We start from the raw sequence: 22,055 nt of genomic DNA on the forward strand, positions 1-22,055 counted from the left end.
TCTTAATAGTAGTTTCGAATATTACATGCTTTTCGACGTCCGCCTCGACGTGAACTGCGATATTTGTACTTTCCGAAACATTCATCGCGGCGGGTTAGGCCCGTTGAGGGCACTTCTCAACGAATACGTGTGAACCGCGGTGAAGCAATACCAGCGGACCCGCTGTAATCAATACTTCGGTAAGTATAGATATTGCGTTTCACCTCGAAGCCAATATGGAACGACGTTCTAATAGAAACCGCTAATTGAATACGCACAATCATAGTTCCTCAAGATTGCAAATTCCAAGAACTCGTGCCCTGGAGCAAGAGACACCCACCGGGCAGTCCGTCGGCCACCCGTCTCTCGCAGACGCGTTCCATGACGGAGTTGGCGTAGCCGTAGTTGGTCTGGCCCTTGTTGCCCCGGCCGCACGACACCGACGAAAAGACCACGAAGTGGTCCAGCTGGGGACACAGCTCCCGGGACGCCGCATCCAGGTGCAGGGTGCCGGCCACCTTGGGGCGGCACACCGCCGCGAACGCCTCCGCCGTCTGGTTCTCCAGCAGGGCGTCCCTCAGCACCTGCGATCCACACACACACACTCTCGGGAACGGCTCACGCATCCGCGTTTCACTGCGACTAGAGTAACTGTATATGCTCCGCTTGCAAAGCAGAGTGTCGCGACGGACCCGAATTTTTTACTGCACTTATTGCGGGAGAAGCGACCGTTATCCTTGCAGGAGACGCAGCGGGTGAAAAGACACGAGGCGGCGATTGACCGCGAATGCGCCGTCGTGCGTCTCTGTGGTGTAGCCAACGAGGCCCAAGTGACGAGCAAGCAGCTGCAGTCGCGCATGGCTTTTAATATATCAACACTTGTTTATGTAGACAACAACAGTGGCGACACACACAGTACGAGGTTGACAGACTTAATAGACAAATTGAAACTACGATACAACATATTCCCCACCTTAAAAAGTACATTCGAAACAACGCCCGTGCCAGCTGCAGGTGAAACAGACCAGCCCTCCGTAACGCATATTGTTCCTGCACCCCCTTGGCTTCCGAAGACTCTTTCCAGCGAGTTCGGATCTCGTTTTGCCCCAGGACTTAAAGTTGCCAAGTCCTGGTCAAAATCTGAGCGACGGTAGCACTTTAAAAGAATAGCGTGCTAGGCTGGTTGGTTGTACGACATATTACAAAACAGCGCAAAAAGACGGGACACAAAGTAGAAGGACACAGGACTTACGCTGACTACCAACCAAACGTTTATTGAAACTTCTCGCGAAGTTCGACCGCACTGTTTCACAGGCTTCGACTGACGTCCTTTGTTGTCAAGATCTGTAGATATGTGGATGACTTCGTCGTACTCATTAGCGTACCCCCTAAAACTCGCCTGAACTCTGTCGCTCAATCTGTCGGACAAGTTTTTGAACAGTGCTCGAGCCACTTACGTTTTACGCTCGAGTTCCCGGCGGACGGTGCATTGCAGTTCTTGGACTTACGTTTGTCCTTCAATGGTTCCGACCACATCTGTTGGATGTACTCACCGCGAACCAAAAAGGCTTTTTTATCATTTGACTCGGCGCACTCTAAATTAGTAAAACGGGGTATCGTCAAGCTATGCCTCCGCTCGGCTTTACAAAAGTCCTGTGCCCATGACGCACTTCAGAGCTTCGACCGTCAGCTACACCGCCTGGAACGTTCGGGTTTTCCTCCTTTTCTGGTGAGAGGAGTGGCTGAATCCCTGCTCAAGAAGATGAAAAATCCTGACATGGGAACTAGGAAAACGCCAAACAAATTCGAAGTGCTGCACTATGTTCACAGGATTTCGCACAATCTGAAACGTGTAGGAGCGAAATTTAACTTCGACGTTGTCTTACGGCCCCCTGCAAACCGTCCAAACTGTGCGCGATGTCAAGTGGGAGAAAACCTAGGAACGACCCTTGTGACACGAGGCATGCCAAGCGGTTTGTGTCTTGTGTCAAGGAAGTCGTCTACGAGATCCCTCTGAGCTGTGGTAGCGTCTGCTCAGCTGCGGTAGAGACTCTTATCTGCTTTGCAGCCACGTTTATCGGCATTTCTCGCTGTTCATTATTCGTGGAAATTCAAGTCATTGTCACATGGCCAACTCAAGGGACGAAAACAGACGGCGCCTACCGTCATCGGGGATTATAAAAGAAGACAGCGGAGCCAGGCCCGTCGCTTTTTGAGTCGTTGAACGTTGCCGCGAACAATTGTGTCGCGCGCGGAGTGCCACCGGCAGTGCGATAGAAGTTTCATTATCTTCTTGTTTTTCTTTTTCCCTGGAAGGTGACTCAAGACTCCGCAGGCACCCGGCCACTCTTGACACCGCCACACTCGCTGGGAGCACCAGGCTGCGTCTCGGGCTCGGGCCTTCTGGCGCGATGTCCCAGATGGGTGAACCGACCGGAGGACTACCACCTACGTCAACGAAGCGACAACTAAGTGCGGACAGCGCCGGCGAGACCGCCAGCACAACATCGACACCAAGCAACGCCATGGACGACATCGTGCTTGACGGTCAGGAGGACGGCGATTTCAACATGGTGACCAACAGAAAGAGAAAGAGAACCTGTCACGAAGGAGCGCAACGGAGCAAAGGTACCGTGAAACTTGCAACTACATCACGCACCGTCTTGTTCGCGCCAATAGACCCGAGTACGAACCTGAGAAAAATCAACCGGTAGCTTCTCTCAGACGAACGTGCAAGCGCTGGCCCCAGGACAATTCAGCGAAGTTCGAGTAAACACACGTAAAAACATCATAGCCGCAGATGCAAGGTCGGAGGCGGGGGTACTGGAGCTTCTCATTCCGAACGAAATAGGCGGTGTACCGGTCCGCGCGTTCCTGCCTCGCGCGAAGAATACACGCGCAGGCGTAATTACAGACGTCGACACCACAACCATTGAAGACAGGCTGACGACGCTAATCGACAGCGGAGTGCGAGTCATTGAAGTGAGGCGCATGGGTACCACTCAGGCAGTTAAAATTGTCTTTGAGGGCGACACACTGCCTGCCCACGTCAAGATCGGCTTAATATGCCACAGCGTTAAGCCTTTTGTGCCACGCACCCTGCAGTGCCGATGGTGTTTTCGCATCGGACACATAGCGGCAGCCTGTCATAACGATGCCATTTGCCCCAAATGCTCACAACCGCAGGGCGATAAAAGCTGCGCCTCTTTGCAGAAGTGCGTGAGCTGCCATCAAGCGCACGCTGCAACCTCGCCGGATTGCCCAAGGCTCAAAACGGAAAGGGAAACCTGCCAGGCCAAGGCTCGGCAGAACCTAACGTTCCTAGAGGCAGCCAAGGTGGTAAACGATCAACGAAAGAACAAGAGACACAGCGACCAACAGTCAAGGAAACTTGAAGCAGGCATCGCGCTGCCCAGAGGTCAGACCACTACGAGGGTAACAGATCCTGGGTTACAAGACAGCCTCCGACCGTCAGGGATAGCAAAGATCGCGATTCCGGAAAACGATGGCAGGAACCCCACAGCCATGGACACGGGCACCCACACCTACTGCAAGGCCACCCAGGGCATCCCCCCAGGGGCCCTAATCTGGACACTTGGCGGAAAGTCGGCGAGAAATTCGGCGGCTATGATTGGCCGGCGCCAAGGTCAAGTGTGGCGTTGGCCAATTGCGGCCGCCAGATTTCTCGCCGTCGTTTTCGCCAAGCGTCCAGCTTAGGGCCCCAGATCCGGCTCAGGGCACCAGCAACCCACGCCGCTCTTCTGGGGTGGAGGCCTGGTCGAACAGGACAAAGAAGGCGACCGCGGGGTCAGTATGCAGTCGACAATGGGAAAGGTCATCAAGCTAATTTTCACGACGCTGCGTCGGCTTCTTGAGCTGCTGCCACCATCAGATTTCCGCACTACACTGAGGAGTATCCTCTCCTTGGAGAAAATTCTGGGGATTTTCTTCTAGAGGAGAGCAAACAGACGTAAATTTTCATCCGATGACAGAACGACCCTCCAGACCCACCAAGCAGACACGAACGGCTCCTACTGTCCTTCAGGAGGTTGTAACGTACAGTTACAACCTCATAAAAATCAGTAATTTCGCAGAACGATTCTAATATCTCACAATTTCTTTTATTTTTTACCAACATAGCAGCACCGCCGCCTAGCCTATCGTTTCTATTTAGGTTGACATGATAATGTCCCGGAAGCAGAAAGGAATCAGCACTACAACTGTACCATGTTTCCGTTAGCATGACGACGTTAATATTCGGTCCAATGCAGTCGAACAAAACACCGAGGTCATCGTGCTTATTTCTTTCAGATCGAACATTTAGGTGAATGATTGTCATCTGAAATGCAGACTCATTCTGAAGTAGATTTTGTAGTTTAAAAGGTGAAATGAAGGATTCAGACATAGTTTTTCAAGAAGACAACCAAAAAATCAACACACGAATGTTTGCTAGCTCGCCGTTATCTTGCACACATCATCAACATGCGTTACTTTCAGAAGCGGCGTCTGTTCAGCCTTACGAGCAGCTATGCTATCGTTTCGCGCCCAGGCGAATTTCCAGTTGCATTCTTTTTTCTTTGCGACGATCACTCCCAGCAGTTTCTTTAGCGCGGGGCACATGTGCTCGTTCACATAGACTGAGCTACCCGATCTAATGCCAAGATTCTTGCAAGTGACGAGTCGTTTTTTGGCATGCCCAAGGAAGTTATTTTGCCTGTCCCGGCGCATGAACTGAACATCAATGTTCCTAGCCGTCCTGTTCGGAACGGGCACACGGTGACACACCTCGGTATCAGTTTCAAGTATAGGCGCGCCAATCACGACTCCCAGTTTTTCAACAATGTCAAGTAAGTTTTCATTTTGCTGGGGTGGGATGCCCTTTATTTCAACAGTTCGACTTTGGCTGTATTGCTCGCAGTTTACAAGCCGACTTTCACTTTCTCTGGCCTGCTGATACCACTGCTTTCATTCCGATCGAAATTTATTGATTTTCCACCCCGAGCTCCGCATTTTTCTTTATTGTTGCATTTAGCTTATCCTTTATTTCCTCGAACGTTTTGTTAATAAATTCCATACTTGCTTTCACTTCTCTAAACTCTCCGCGCAACTCTCTTCCAATCGTGCTTCTTAATTATTTGTGTTCTGCGTAGTCCGCATCTCTGTACCCGCTCCAGCTAGTCCCTGTCCGTTTGTGACGGCGTCATGTACGAAAGTCTGTATAAGACTCGTGATGATCATGATACCAAGGCTCTGTGGGCGGTTGCAAGTGTCCATTCTGCGCATCCCCAAGAGGTCCCTGTCATGCAGCGGATTGCATTTGCGGCCGGTCTGCAGACATCCATTACAGCTTTCACGGCCTGAGCCCATTTCAGTTGTCTGGTGAGTATAATTCCTAGGAACCGTTGTTTGTGTACCTGTTTGATCTTTGACCCTGACAGTGTTACGTCGGCTTGAGGGAAACGCCGTCCATTTCCCCGTATTGGCATACAGGCTCCTTTCCCCTGTGAAAGGGCGAGTCCAGATTACACCAGGAAACCCTCCGTCGCATTGATGGCTTCTTGAATGCAGTGGTAAATTTGTCTATTGTATATTCCTGATGCCTACAAGCAAATGTCATCTGCGTATATTGACATCTGTATAGGCAGTGCGGTTCTGGGGATGGACTGTGGGAGTTTGGTCATCATTATGTTGAAAAGTGTCGGACTTCGCACGCTTCCCTGGGGAAGCCCGCGGTGAATGATCCTTGGGGTGAATACGATGCCACTGTCCCGTATGTGGATTATTCGCCAAGTTAAGAAATTTCTCAGGAAGGCTTGAATCTTGCCAGTGAGTCCGATCTCGGTGAGCCTTCCGAGGATGGTGGAGAGGGGTACGCCGTCGTAGGACCGCTCCACGTCGAGAACGACGACCACGGTATTACTCCGCCTGTATTTGTTGTCTTCGAGATCGCTCGTTAGATCCAAGATGCAATCTTAAGCTGTTAGCCCTTTCCTAAACCCCGTCATGCATTTTGGAAGTCTTTCGTGCTTTTCCAGGTACCAAGAAAGCCGTGCCTGCAAGAGGCGCTTGAAAAGCTTGCTTAAGCACGACGTCAGTGCCACTAGTCGATAGGACTCCGCCTCGCCAGGCTGTTTGCCTGTCTTTAACAACGGGGTGATGTCTGCCAAATTCCTGCCTTCAGGAACGTCTCCTGTTTCCCATATCTTATTGAACCAGTTTACCATGGCCTGCTGTGCTTCATGTGTCGAGTTTGTTAAGGCCTGGTATGGTATCCCATCCGGGTCGACCGCGCTTTTTTCCGGCATTTCTTCAGGGCGCTTTGGAGCTCTTGTACCCTAAAAGGAGAATCATTTGGCCCAGGCGTCATGTTCGGTTCTCTGGGTCGTTCTCGGGCTTCTACGGGTGCGTATCGTGCGCACAAGTCCTCTGCCGCCTCTTCTGCCAACTTGTTGCTTGACAGCGCTAAGGTATAAAGCGAGTGTCTTCATCTGCCTTTTCCAGTCATGGCCCCCAAAAGTTTCCACAGCTTGGTCATGGAAGTGTGGGCGTCCGCGTTCTTGCAAAGTAAGGGCCAATGGTTTCTAACGAGGGATTTTGCATGCCGTCTCAACTTGGCTGATATCTTGTTGAAGTCGGACTTGTCGCGGGCCGAGCCTGTCTTCCAGAACCTTCGGTGTGCACGGGTTCTCGCCGCCGTCAGGTTCAAATACATCAGGTCTGGCTCTGGAAGCCATTCCGAGATGTTTGTTGTTTTTGTGGTCTTCTTAATGGCTGCTATAATGGCACTTGGTATGTCGCCTTGGCTTAGGCCCAGCGCTGTGCGGAACACTTCCCAGTTCACGCAGGACTTCCGCCCTTTTCAGAGCGCAGCTCTTAGGGGCCCGTTTCCAGCCTGAGCGGCGTCGGCGTCGCCGTTGGCGTCGCCGTTGGCGTCGCCGTCGGCGTCGCCGTCGCCGTCGGCGTCGGCGTAACCGCGCCCCTTCTCTCCTCCTCCTCCCCCTCCTCCTCCTCTCCTCCTCCTCTTCCTCCCCCTCATTCTCCTCCTCCCCTCATTGTGTAGTATGGTCCGGGCGGGTCACGTGACCTCGGGGGGAGGGGGTCACATGACCCGTTTCCAGCCTGTGCGGCGTCGGCGTCGCCCCTCCCCCTCCTCCTCCTCCCCCTCCGTTCCTTCTCCTCCCCCTCCTCCCCCGCCCAGGTCACGTGACCCCGGGGGGTGACTCCCCTCCCCCCGTCGAAGTCACGTGACGGCCCGCCCAAGGTCATGTGATCCCGTCCCCTCGAGGTCACGTGACCCCCCGGACCTCTGCCCTCCCCCTCCTCCCCCTCCTCCTCCTCCCCTCATTGTCTGGTTCGGGGGGTCACGTGACCTCGGGGGGAGGGGGTCACATGACCAGCGGCGAGGAGGAAAGCAGTACGAAGGTGGAGGAGGGGGGAGGAGAGACGAGGAGGCGGAGGCGAGGGGAGGGGAGGAGCTTGAAGGACGAGGAGGTGGTAAAGGAGAGGGAGGGGGAGCAGGAGGGGAGGAGGAATAGCAGGCATGATCACGAGGGAGGAGGAGGAATATACCCTCCACTCCTCCTCCTCAAGAGCTGCGCTCCAATTCGGCGTTACAGGAAGTTGTAAACTGCTTTCACTTTTTTTTGTGATCTGACAGCCTTTCACCGTAATGCCGATGGGAAAATGGTCACTTCCTCGGGTGTCCGGAGCCAGTTCCCACTTTATCCACAGGGATGGGGAGTGCGCTGTGACATCAAGTGCGCTGTACGAGTTTGGCGGCCTGAAGAAAGTTGGCTGTCCATCATTTGCCACGGCAAGCCCTAGCTTCTCGGTCACTGTCATCAGGGCGTCCCCCCTCCTGTCTGTGCGCAAGCTGCCCCAAGCCACGTTGAGGGCATTGAAATCGCCGCACATGAGCACCTCCTCAGTTTTTTTTTCCTGGCACCACTTCAGCATCTCCTCGCTCGGCAGGATTGTGCCTTTTCGACGAACTTACCCAAGTAGTATTGCAATTTTGTGGTTCCTATGCGCACCCTCACTCCCACAAACACTGCTGACAGTGGCATAATTGGCTGGTGTCAACTTGTTCATGTGGTATTCCTTTGAGTATATACAATGCCGCGCTACCATACGGAAAACTTGGAATGGATTGGCTGGTTCATCTGATGTATCCAAGCAGGGTTCTCTTACCAGGAAGCCCAGCCTCCGTCAATGCCAACACCGGGCATGGGTAACGTTGTGGAAACAGACTGACCTCACTGTGCGCGATGACGGCGCAGTAGAGGTTGGTTGCACTATCTCTCCACGGAGCGCGGTGCCGCCGGGGCCCAGATGCGCTCTGATAGCAAACCGAAACTTAAAAACCCGTCGATTTTGTGCGGTTTTTCAGAAAGCCGCAAAATGCTTCGCGTGCCTTCTATCGTTTTGCAATTTGTTAATTTAGTGTTTTTCGATGATGCTGAGCAATTTTCTAATTGAAACCATGCCCTTAAACACAATATTAAAAAAGTTAATTACGCAAAAATAATTAAAAACTTAATTATCCCGGACTTCAATAATTTTCCTAAATGGACCCCTGGCACAGGAACAAAACGCCACAAGCCTTTCTTTGTTGCGATGAGTAGTTTTCGCAGGAGCGATTTGGCCTGCGTTTTCTGAAACACCCTGTATATATATATATATATATATATATATATATATATATATATATATATATATATATATATATATATATATGGGTGGTTTCATCTCAAATCGTGCAGGCAAAAACGGTCGAATTTTTTATTTCGCTGAAAAAAATATATGTTATGGCGCCGTCTCTAAAAACACAGTAGCCACTAACCGCAAGTTCGTCTGATTTTTGTTCTCGACTTACGAATTTTAAGAGGCCGCGGCGGAAAGCACTGTTTTTCACATCCGTCGTAGGTCGGATGTTTCGCTCCATCTCCCGCCGTGGATTTTCAGTCCACATTATATTAAATTTTTTCAAGAACTTTGTGAACACATTTAAAAGGCTCTAGTACCATAAAATAATTTTAGGCTTTTTTCTTTTTTTCTGTAAAAATGTCAAAAACGCCCCCTCGGTCAATTGTTGACGAAATTCATCAATTAATTACTGGCGATCTACTTGGGTTACATTAATATTTCTTAAGTCCACGGAGAGCCCAAAACACGCTCTTTACATATATTATAAAATGACTCGGCTGTGTAATATAAGCTTTGCGGGACGTTTACGTTAATATAATGCAAAAACCAAAAAGTACCATTTTTGAAATCAATTTTCTAAAAAAAAAAAAAAAAAAAAAAAAAAAAAAAAACATTTCTATAATTTCTATTTTTTGTTAAAATGTAGATATGATAGTTGTCTACACGAAAAGCAACTCGAGAAAGTGTGTTTTGTTTATGTTCTATATTTAAGCATCAATATCGTATAAAAACGTGTTTTTACGGCTCGAAATGAATTTGCGAATTGCGCGCCTTCACAAACGGTGAAATATTTTTGCCTTTTTTCAACGTTCCCACATAAACATGAAATACAGTAGTTCCACCCTGTTCTATTTATTGATTATTTAAATTTTATTACAGGCGGCAAGCTACATTGGAGGAGTTCAAAAGAGAAAGCAACACTTCTAAACAAACCAGTAGGAGTCGTAAATGTTTAATAAGTAGAAATCGGCAAACGTCGTATTGATTCGGGGCCTTCATTGGCCTATATAAACGTCCCGCCCTTTCGGAACCAGCAGATGATCATGACCTTTCGCACTCGTTGTGTTAGATAGGACGGCTGTGGCAGTAAAGTGAGTAGCGCAACCTGGGGGGGGGGGGGGGGGGGAGTGAAATAGTACGAATGTGTCGTTGACGCGGCGAACATCTCTCTTAGCGGAGATCCGATAGCACCGAAGGGTTATCTCTTTTGGAAACAGCAAAGCCCGAAGACTTACATTAAAAACGAGCGTGTTGGTAAATAAATATACTTGTGTTTATTCTGCCCGGAACCTAGTTGGGTCGAAGTCAGCCTCCTTGTTAACTCTAATCGTTTGTGAACAGTGGCCTTCTCCCGAGATGAAAAGTTAGCGCCGGCTGACGTGTTCTTTTGAAAAAGGGAAGGGGAAAGAGAAAGTTTGAGTAACTGCAGAAACTACCTCGAAAGCTCCTCTCCCGATATGAGGCTCGAGGTATGTTACGTCTCGGTTACCTTCTCGCGCATCGCTGCTCGAATCGATTCCTCGCTTTGTTCCGCACAGAAACTGTTCCGCACAGCCATCGTGGATGTGCGGAACAGAGTGAAGAACAAATTCGAGCATCATCTGGATGCCGTCAACCTGCCAGACTTCAGTGTGGTGGGACTGGAGTCTCTGAACTCGGCATCGGTCAGTTAATACTTTTTTTATTTTGTGTGTGTTTCATCATTTCGCTGAACTTTGTTTCTCATGTGCGGTCCTGCTGAACTATTTTGTTTTAATGTTTTCTGACTAACTGTTTGTTAGCACTGTTTAGTTGTTGGGTTTATGTCGTCATGACATAGCGGCCTGACGGTGCTGAAGAGAGCGTGTTCGCACGCATTCGGTTGTGCCCCGTTTAGGGAATGCCCGGAGGAGTTGGTTTTTGTTCGTGTCATGTGCGGCTGAGTTTTTCCGTCTTTATTAAATCTTTGTTTCTTTGTTTTACCTTTACGTGTCGTCGACTTCTTTGTGTGACTCTCCACCGGGCGTGGACCTATCGCCTTGCCACCGCCTTTTATTTGTTTAACGCAAATTTCGTTAAGATCAGAGTTGGCTAATTTTATTTTTATTTATTTATTTTTATTCCCTACCCCTCTCCGTGACACTTTCTTTGTGTGTTTCGAATCGCTTCTGTGTCACCTCTTTTGTGTATTACGGAAGTGAAAGGATATTCCCTGGTGATCTAGCTGTGCGATGTGCGGTGGAACAAAACCTAGCGTTTGGTTTCGGAAACAATTGTATATAATATATCAATGATGTGGTGACTTTCTATGTCTTAGTAATATGACAGATAATAACTAGTCACGCTAGTTTACAATGAAAGGTTTATAAATCGAAACAATACAACGTCTGCGCCTCTTGGATATTGATGGTATACTAGCTAGGCCTACTCATTTGGTTAAATATGTTTCTCGTGGTTTCCCACTCTTATTAAAACATTAAATAACTATTAAATATCACGAAATACGTTTATAATTGATTACAAAACGCAGACAAAATTCAAGAAAACTTTTCCACAATTCATAGAAACGCATGGGTCGCTATGTCTGACTTAGGTCTTGCAAAACGAAGACGGCTTTATCCGATATTGAGGCTCAAATATAGAACATACAAACAAAATACACACTTTTCGGACTTGATTTTTGAGTAGACAACTACCATATCTACATTTTAACAAAAAATAAAACAATAAATAAAAAATGGTTTTTTTGAGAAAATCGATCTTAAAATTGGTACTTTTTGTTTTCGCATAACATTAACATAAGCGTCCCACAAAGGATATTTTATACAGCTGAGTTATTTTATAATATATATAAAGAACGTGTTTTGGGCTCTCCGTAGACATAAAAAATATTGGTGTAACCCAAGTAGATCGCCAGTATTTAATTGTCAAATTTCGTCAACAATTGACCAAGTGGGCGTTTTTGACATTTTTACAGAAAAAAAGCAAAACGCCACAAACTCTTTCATGGTATTAGAGCGTTTTAAACGGTCTCACAGAGTGCTTGCTAAAATTTAATATAATATGGACTGAAAATCCATGGCGGGAGATCGAGCTGCGGCTACTGCGTTTTTAGAGACGATGCCATAACATATATTTTTTCAACGAAATTAAAGATTCGGCCCTTTTTGCCTGCACGATTTGAGAGATATATATATATATATAAAGGCATGTGGGAATATTCAAAATTTCAAAAAGTAGTTTCGAATAATAGACTATTCGATAAGGCTTCGAGAAGAATTGCACTATTCGCGTTTTTCGAAGTGTTGATTGCGATGGGTTAGCCCCGGTGAGTGCACTTCTTTCCGAGCACCAGTGCATAGCGGAGAAGCAATACCCACAGAAACGAGCTCCGCGGGTGTTGCTTGTCTGCGTTACATCGGTGCTCGGTAAGAAGCGCACTTAACGGAGTAACCCGCTGCAATAAAGACTTAGAAGAGTATGAATATCGCAGTTGCGTTCTTGGAAGAAAAGCATACATTCAAAGCGGGATGGTGCACGAGTTCCAAAATTAAACTGACCGTTATGGAAGAGTATACTTTATTAGGCGCCCTTACAACCTGCGTTCAACATGTGCCATTATGTATTTTTGACTCGAGATTAAAAAATGCATATTTTAAATAGCCAACTTTGTAAATTCACTCAATTGGGTATAGCTCGCCTTCTCTATAGGACTCATTTTATGTCGAATTCGTTGTTTAGTTGCCATCCCAAGACATCAGACCTTACGAAGACACAGTTGAAAAATATAGATAAACTTAGCTTATAATTGAACAAGTGGAACAACCTTCACAAGTTAGCTGTGTTTTCGTCTAAGCATTACGCAATGGTAGGGAAAGGCATGGAAAAACTATTCGATATTCGAATCGAAAATATTCGGCCAAAACCAGTCTTCGCTTCGAATTCGCTTCGAACTCAAAATCCACTATTCGCACTATGCGAGGTGTTATATATATATATATAACCTCGCATTAGAAACAGGCTGTTTTCCCCTAAGAATGAAGGTATCGAAAATTAGTGTTCTACATAAAGGCGGTGATAGGCTTGACAGAAATAACTATAGGCCCATCTCAATTCTTCTTGTCGTTTCTAAATCACTTGTGAAACTAATACACTCATAACACATCTTGATAAGCATTATTTAATTTCCGATGCGCCATTCAGTTTTCCTAAACATGGATCTACCGAATTGTCTTTATTAAACCAGAAAAAACAAACTGTGAAAGCTTTTGACGAAAGAAAAATGACATTAGGCGTCTTTCTTGATTACTCAAAACTCTTTGATTCCGCCGATCATAATATTTTACATGCCAAATTACCATTTTTTTGGAATAAGAGGCGTAGCACTCGGTCTTATAGAATCATACTTCGTAAATAGCAACCAATACGTGTCTTTTCCGAATTTTCATTCGGATAGGCTTGCTATCAAATCGGGTGTTCCCCAGGGTAGCATTTTAGGCCCATTGTTATTTATATCATACATAAACGACATTGTGCATGTGGCCAAAAACGGTGATCTGATAATTCACGCTGATGATACGAGTATTTTTTTCTCCCATAACAATCTTTGTACTTCTATTGCTACAATTCATGAAGTACTAAAACAAATCTCCACCTGTACGCTAAACAACAAATTAAAATTAAACCGTAAAAAGACCAAAGCTGTTTGATTTAGGCCCCAAAATAAGAAAATAAATATTCTACATCATCTTAAAATAAACAACAGAGAAATTGAGTTCGTAGACTGTATTAAAACTCTAAGTGTGTTGTTTTCTCATGATATGAGCTGGAACGCGCACATAGACTATGTGCAAGCAAACATATATAAAAATGTAGGCCTAATTACAAGATTTAGAAGTTCACTTCCTACTCGAATTAAATTAACTATATATAATGCGTTAATTTGTTCTCAGTTAAATTACTGTAACTTGATATGGGGAACCACAACAAGAAGTAATCTTAATAAGTTGCGTCGATTACAAAAGAAGGCAGAACGTGCAATTTCAGGAACTCCATTTCCTCATCCCACTAAATCACTATTTAAATCCCTAAATGTAAAAACCGTCCAGCAAATGTATGCTTACAAGCTTCTATCCACGTATAACAGGGCTCTTCAGCACAATAATGTTAATTTAATAAACTAGCCAACCTAAAACATCACATCATCCTACGCAACCAAGACAAAATGAGCCCTGGATGATTCGCCCAACGCGTACAAATTACCTAAATCAAACGCTTCATTTTGAGACTGTCCACCATGTTAAATAGTTTGCATAGAAAGGGTCGACATTTGGAATCACTATCACATAGGAATTAAAATAACTTACTTTTTATGCGATTTTTGAATACTGCCGATGTTTTTATCAGTGCTTTAATTAGTCGTGTTTTTTTCACTGGCCTATGCATTTTTCGTCTATATGTTCGCATGAAATCTAGTATCGTAGAAATAAGGCTTTTGCACTGGTTTGTACTCGTCTCTGTGCACTGTTAAATTCTGTTTAAAACTGTTGCGGACTGCACGGGGGCTGGGACCTTTGTCAAGCTCCTCTTTAGCAGCTTTCTGACCGAGTCCCTGTTGTCATGTAAAATGTGACAAAAAATAAACTTGATTTGATTTGATTTGATTTGTATTTCTTGGGTCAGCTGTGCCATGAACTACCATCCGCGATCTGTATTAAGAACTTCGGGAGCGTCATGCCGGAGGAGGATGGACTCGACAAAAATCTTGGCGACTTGAACAGCAGTCACTGAATGAAGGGCTTTTGTTTTTACGTACCGCGTGAGATAATCTGTGGCGACGATTATCCAACGGTTTTCCTGGGTCGACGGCGGAAAATAACCAAGTAGATCCATTCCGATCTGCCGGAACGGTGCAGTTGGTGGAGGAATTTGCTGCAGGAGACCTGCCGGATTCGTCGGGGGTTCTTCCGTCGCTGGCACTCGTGACATGACCGGGTGTAGAGGTGAACGGTTTCGGGGAGCTTGGACCAGTAATACTTTTCACGAATACGGGCGAGTGTCGGGCTGTAACCAAGGTGTCCGGAAGTCGAGACGTCGTGAGATGCTTGAATGATCTCCTCTCGAAGGTCGGTCGGGATTACCAGCAGCCACGGCGAGTTGTTGTACCAGAAGTTCTCTGTAGAGCACACCTTGTCGAATGGCGAAGGCCGACAGGGCTTGTGAAAAAAACACGTGACACGGTTCGCCCGCGCCCTTCCAGGAGCTCCATTAATTTGCGCAGCTCAGGATCGTCTTGTTGACATCGTGCCATGTCGTCGGGTTCACTGTTCCTAGGAAGCACTCGTCGTTATCGTCGTCGCTCCTGCCGAAAGGTGTATCGACAGGGGCCCTGGACAGGCAGTCGGCGTCGCTGTGCTTGCGGCCTGACTCGTAGACTACAGTCACGTTGAACTCTTGATTGTAGTCGGAGAACCATCGAGCGAGGCGTTCTGAAGGGCCCTTGAGGTTCTCAAGTTAGCAGAGCGAGTGATGGTCTGTGACTACGCGGAACGGGCTCCCGTACAAGCATGGGCGGAACTTCGTGATTGTCCAGAAGACCGCGAGACATTCTTTTTCAGTCGTGGAGTAATTTCTTTCCGCCCTGCAGAGTGTCCTGCTTGCGTAGGCGATGACTCGCTCTGTGCTTTTTTGCACTTGAACCAGTACCGCCGCAAGTCCTGGTTTACTAGTGTCCGTGTGAATCTCGGTTTCCGCACCCTGATCAAAGTGTCCAAGAAAAGGAGGAGTCTAGAGTCGTCGCTTCAGCTCGTCAAATGCTTGCTGCTGCTCCTCGGCCCATTCGTACTTCTCGGCGTCCTTCGTGAGGTTTGCGAGCAGTGCGGAAATCCTTCCGAAATCCCGAATAAAGCGTCGACAGTAGGTACAAAGTCCAAAGAATCTTCGCAGAGCCTTCTTGTCTGTCAGTGTTGGAAATGCCGCGACGGCGCGAGTCTTATCGGGGTCTGGACGGACGCCTTCGTTACTAACGACGTGGCGTAGAAACTTCAGTTCTTTATTGGCGAACCGGCATCCCAACGGCTTGAGGGTGAGTCCGGCGGTCTGTGTAGCTTGGCGAACAGCTCAGAATCGTCGCAAGTGCTCGTCGAAGTCACATGAAAACCCTACGACTTTGCTAAGGTAAACGAGACAGCTCTGCCACTTCAGCCCTGTCAGTACGGTGTCCATGGCACGCTAGAAAGTGGCTGGCGCCGTGCACAGTCCGAAGGGGATCACATTGAGTTCGTACAGTCCATCCGGCTTGACCAAGGCTGTCTTCTATCGGCCCCGTTCGTCGACTTCGATCTGCCAGTAGCCCCTCTTCAGGTCCATCGATGAAAAATATCGAGAGTGGAGCAGCCGGTCTAGAGTGTTGTCGATGTGGGGGAGTGGATAGACGCCTTTCTTTTGTCACCGCGTTCAGCTGCCGGTAGTTCACGCAGAACCTAAGCGCCCCGTCCTTCTTCTTTACCAGTACCACTGGAGAGGCCCACGTACTGCTTGAGGGCTGGATTATATCGTCGTTCAGCATCTCTTGAAGTTGCTCCTGGATTACCTCGCTTTCTCTTACGGATACTCTGTACGGTGATGGATGCACAGAAAGCGCGTCGTCCTCAGTAACGATGCGGTGCTTTGCAACGGCGGTTTGGAGCACCTTTGACGACGTCGTAAAGCAGTCGCGGTGTTCAACGAGGTTGATCAGCGGCCGTCGTTTTGGGCCCGGAAGCTTAGGGCCAAAGTGCAGCTGGGCTGGCGACACACTGTCTTGTTGAGGTGTCGTGGATTTTTCAGTAATAGCGGCGATTTCGGCGGAGTTCCGGAGTTCCTCGACGTGGCCCACGGCTGCACATTTGCGAGGCGTTGCGTTTCTAGTCGGAAGTTTGTCACAAGGACCACAGACCATCCATCCTCAAGTTCAGCTACTTTTCTTGCGACGCCTGTGCCTCTTCCCAGGAGAAATTGAAGATTTCCTTCCAGAACAACTTCGCCACATGTAGCTCCTCGGTCACGACGGGTACAACACCACTTGATCGCAGCGGCAGGTTCACGTGATCGGCAGTGAGTCGGACGGCAGCTGACGCTGTTTGGTGTTTCTCGGAAGGCGGAAAAGGTATCTGCAGCGTCAATGAATTTTTTCCAAGGTCAATGACGGCGCCGTATTCACACAAAAAGTTCATACCAAGAATGCCGTCTCTGGCACAGTCGTATAGAACGACGAATTTCACAGGACAAGTCTCGCCGTGAATTTCGACGCGAGCAGTGCACCCTCCGACAGGCGTGATGAAGTGTCCTCTAGCGGCTCGTATCTGCAGCCCCTCCCACGGCGGCGTCAAATTTAAAAGAGACGGAGAGTCAGCCTCCCACTCAAGACTTAGTAGTCTGCTCCGGTGTCCACGAGTGCCGATGCGTCGTGGCCGTCGATAACAACGTTTCAGTCGTTGGGCACCGTTGCAGGAGCGTGGTTACGATGCGTGGCGTCGGGAAAGTGGGAGAGCTCCGGGGTTCGTGGAGGCTCTTTGCACAAAAACTAAACTTTGCCGGGCTTAGTTTTTTCGCTGAAACAAGGGCGACAGGTTCTCACGACGGGGTCAGTGCATCGGCGAAGCCAGAGGTCGTGGTGGCGGCGACCGGGACCCGCGGCTTGGTGCAGGCAGGGGAGACTGAGGTCGCTGAAGGTACTCTTTTATCTCCTGTGATCGCTCTCCATAGCGTGCGCGTGGGTCGCTTGTTTGGAGGCCGCGCAGCCCTATTTGCCGGTAGTACCAACGGCGGTAGATTTGGTCTGCTTTCCCGCAGTGGTAACACAACGGGCATCCATCGGCCGTCCTCCACACATCGATCTTCCTCGGCGAGGGTCGCTCCAGGCAAGCGTCCTGGAGTTGTTCTTCCTGGCGCCGAGGATTCTGCGGCATCGGAGGGTCTCGTCGGGGTGACGCAGTGAGATTGCGGTTAGCTTGAGGCGGTCGTCTGGCCATGGGAGCGTAGCTCAATGTCGGTTCCTCTGTAGTCGTCGTGTTGATGGGAACTTCCGGTTGGAAGGCTTGGTAAACATCCTCTCAGACGACCTCGGCGAGCGATAGTGAGGACGGGCGATCCGCAGTGGGGAGCTCCTCCCGAAGGACTTCACGGATGATGTCGTGAATGTTGGGGACGCTAGGGCTGATGTCGTAGCCCCATGGAGAAGACGCAGCGACGTTAGAGTGCCGATGGTAGTGGCTGGCCCTTTCGAGGAGGGCACGTTCCATATTCATGCTTCATTGACGAAATTTTTGACGGTGGATGGAAGGTTGAGAACAAGACCACCGAAGATGTCATCTTTTACACCTCGCATCAGGATTTTCAGCTTCTTTTTGTCCGTGGCTTGAGGGTCGGCGCCGGCGATCAGGCGCAAAACATCCTCGACGAAACTGGTGATAGTCTCGTTTGCGCCCTGGGTCCTCATTCGAAAAAGGTCCTCGGCCCTCTCCCGTCGATATTGGTTGGTAAATGTCCGTCTTAGCGGCATTCTTGCAGGCGGTTCACGAGACCAGGGAAGTCTCGCGATTCTCGAACCAGTGCCTGGACGTTCCTTCGAGCTCGAAGTAAAGACTCTGGAGGCGCTGTTGTTCCGTCCATCGGTTGTGCTGCGCCACTCGCCAGTCCTCGACGTCTTCATAAGGCTCCCCATGGAAGGATGTGGGCGTACGTGCAGCGACGGGTAGGACAACGACGGGCGAAGTGGTCATCCTCGCGGTCTGCTTGTTTAGCCTCTGTGGCAGGAGTCAAAATTCCGGGGGTTGCCCTTTGGAACAGCGGCTTGTTTGATCTTTGGCGTCTTTGACGAAGGGTAGCCTTCCGGGGCTGAGCACCTCACTTGGCCGTGGTGTCTTCAGAGGCGTACGCTCCATGGGAATAGAATGCACTACCGAGCACCTCCACCAGAATGTCACGAATGACAATCGATGAGCCAACGAAAGCAGAAACAAATTAAACGTGTAATGAGCAAACTTGTGCCCAAAACAAAATAGAAAAAGGCTAGCGTCGCAGGCGGCGATGGTGGTGAAACAGCAGTATCGAACGCTGGGGCGAGACTGACCGCGGCTCGCCACGCGGAGCCCCTTATGTACACGCGTTTGCTTCTGAAACTATCGGCGTAGAAAATTTGGCTACTAGAACATTCGGATTTCGAATAAGCAACAGGGTTCTAAACTGAAAGCATAACTAAAAGACACGTAACTCCAAGGAATCGAACACTGAGCCTCCGAATGCAAGTCAAGCGCGGTAACCACCTGGCCAATCATGCGCTCGCTCGCCGACGCGCGTGGCAAAATAGACAACACTAGTGCCACTAAATAAGCTATGCTTCAAAGTAAGGACACTTGGCCATATCGTTTCTTAAAGTCATGGTTGCCAGTTATCTGAAGCTTTATCTTAAATCACAGGAAACACCTGTCCACCCTCCACAAATGTTTAAACAGTTCGCGACAAAGCAAGGCAATATTACATGAGCTTCCTAACACCAAATCTAATGCCGAAGAAGTCGCACTTTTGGATCATGACGATCGGCAGTTTCGTCTGCTCTGCAAAAGTACCAAAATGCCCACAACAATGTCGGGGAGCGGAGTGCCGATAGTCAACGCGTAGCTCATTTAGTGGCTCTAGACAACACCACTAGCGACACACGTAGTACAGGTTTGGCACACTTAATACAGAAACCGAACCTACGACACAACCGTCTTTAAATTGTCGTCGTGCGTCCCTCAAAGTCAACCGTTCCCCCTCTAAAGGTTCGGTAATACTGCGACGTCGAGGGCAGCGAACGCAGTGTAGTGCAGAACGGGCGCGTTTCGTTGACCGGCAAGCAAGAACTCGATATCTGCGACCAATCAGTATCCATGTGCGGTGCGCTACGGCGGATTTGCTACGCTCGACGTCAAAACATAACGGAGGCTTAAGTCTTTAAAGGGCAATATTTTTTTTTATGAAAAAACGACATGCCCCAGTTTCTTAGGAAGAAATGACAATTATTAGGTCAAGAGGATAGATCTGGGGAATGCTTTGCCCGCGAGGTCACATCTGTCCAGTAGGCCTCTGCGCATGGGTACGCTTTCACCCCTGGCATATTCTTCCTGCTGCCGCCATTTATAGCCTGGACTGTATAGTATGACCAATAATATCGGAGCCTATCTGCGCACATTTTGACTTTTGTTGGCGATTCCTTTTCGAGCATAAGTAGCACGGGTTATACAATTAAAGGTAACAAAAATCGATACAATGGTATTGTGGGAGAAGCGCTAAGTAGATTCACTCACCCTCAAACTCACACTCACACTCACACCAGAAAAACGGTCATTCACGTCGCGCTGACTTTCAACTCAAATTGTATTTTCGTCTTCTTTCGTTTTTCTTTTACCCGTTTTAAAATTGTCATCTCACTTCATTCTCTTCTTTACAAAACAATTAGCAATGTCTATCGCATATTACCTTCGAGAATCAAGAAAAAACAATTATTTTTCCGTCGGCGTTATGGATGGACTGCTATCACAGGTGTCGCTTCTTTTTATGATGTGAGCTGCCTCTATTATCTCACGTGTTAACTGATGATGGTTCTTTGCGATTATGGTGCTATTTTCGAAGTCCGCGGCGCACCCACAGTCACGGCAGTGAATGCCCAAAAGTCCTGAGTTAGCTAATCGGGTGTTGTTGTTGTGTTCCCTTAATCTGTCGTTAATACATCTTCCATTTGATGGGGGCGGAAAAGACTACGTCGATGTTTGCGCGATTCCCAATCTTCTTCAGGTTATGAGAAATGTTATGAATGTAGGGGATGACTACCGGTCTCTGGTTACTGAATCTTTCGCGTGGCTTGCGGGATGTGATTTGACCTTTTTTAATCTGTTTAAGGAGACTTTCGGCGACTGAAGTTAATATATGTGAAGGATATCCCGCACTTACTATCCTAGATACTTGTCATGTGAAGCTTGTTAGGCCTGAATGTGGGCAGGACTTGAAAATAGAGTTTTTGAAGCACTGATTAACTATGCCTCTCTTTACCAATTTGGAATGCGCCGAATTATAATTGAGGAGTGGTTTTTTCCCTCTTGGCTCATACGACCAACAGACATGACGGGGCTGAAAAGACAATCTTAGGTCCAGAAATCTTAAGGATCCTAGCACTGGAAGCTCGTGCGTAATCTCCAAAGGGTTTAAGCATGTTTTAAACTTGACGAGCACATTGGGCACATGAATCGGGAGGTCTTTTTCGTTGGTGTCCAGGAGTATCAAATAGTCGTCAACGTAGCGGAACACTTTCACAACAGTCGAGGAATCTAAGCTCTTTTGAAGCAGTCTGTCGTGGTGTGCTAGGAATAAATCACTGAGAATTGGCGCTATGCAGGATCCAATGCAGACTCCCTTTTTTTGAAGGTATGTGTTACCGTTCCAAGACACGAAGGTAGACCTGAGGTAAAACCTGAGCAAATCAAGAAAGTTGCTTTGGGAAAGTCCTGAGGTATTCTGGAAAGCTATGGCACCATACGAGTCAATGCTGTCTTCAAGGCACTCTAAAAGGCGTACCTGAGGTAAAGCATAGTATAAGTCTTTGATGTCAATTGAGAAGGCCTGGTATTGGTTGGCGCTGTGTTCTTGTAAAAAGCTTATGACCTCATATGAGTTTTTTTACCAAAAAGGGGTCATCAACTGTTAATAAATTAAGTCTTTTTTGTAAAAATATAGCCAAAGATTTTTGCCAGGTGTCTCTTTCTGACACAATAACTCGCAAAGGACACTCAACCTTGTGCGTCTTGGCGCTGAAAAATATTTCTAAGCTAAGGCGTTTGCTTTTTTCAAAAGAAGGGCAAGGCTCTTTTATATTTAGGTCCTGAAGGAGCCTTTTAGCTTCACATTTTACTTTTGTTAATGAGATTCCGTCGTGACGTTGGAACACAGATTCGATTGCTAAAAGGGCTTTTACCCCGAACTCCTCTTTAGGCATGACAACAAAACCGCCTTCTTTGTCTGCTGGTGTTAAGGTTAAGGAATTCTCCTTGAAGTAATCTTCAACCTTTTTGATTGGCAGATGTCTTACAGAAGGTTTATATCGTGATAAAATGTCTACGCCCTCTGAAGTGCATCTATCAGACTCAGATAAGGAAGCCCTTCTTGACACTTGCCTTACTAGAGACAGTAGCTCAGGTGCCGATTTTCTGGGTTCTACGGCGAACTTACCCATACTGAGAACGTGCTGCACATGTTGCGGTAACTGTACGTCTCCGATGATGTGTACAAGATTGCAGGGACTTGTGGTTTTATTTGGTGTGATCGCGCGAAGATGGTTTAGGGTGAGACGCCAGAGAAACTCCGTCATTCTTTCAGTA

The 22,055-nt window shown here is 47.9% G+C and overlaps 1 protein-coding gene across 1 annotated transcript in view; it reads right to left on the minus strand.

The window, feature by feature from the left end:
- LOC8036850 (fatty acid synthase) overlaps nt 1-22,055 on the minus strand; it is a 161,213-nt gene that overhangs the window by 10,528 nt on the left and 128,630 nt on the right. Inside the window, exon 23 of the mRNA XM_029993281.4 lies at nt 320-563. Coding sequence (XP_029849141.2) covers nt 320-563 — 244 coding nt within the window. The remainder of the gene's footprint in view (nt 1-319; nt 564-22,055) is intronic.

This window comes from Ixodes scapularis, unplaced genomic scaffold (assembly GCF_016920785.2).
Source record: "Ixodes scapularis isolate PalLabHiFi unplaced genomic scaffold, ASM1692078v2 PGA_scaffold6__148_contigs__length_123643588, whole genome shotgun sequence".
Lineage (NCBI taxonomy): Eukaryota > Metazoa > Arthropoda > Arachnida > Ixodida > Ixodidae > Ixodes > Ixodes scapularis.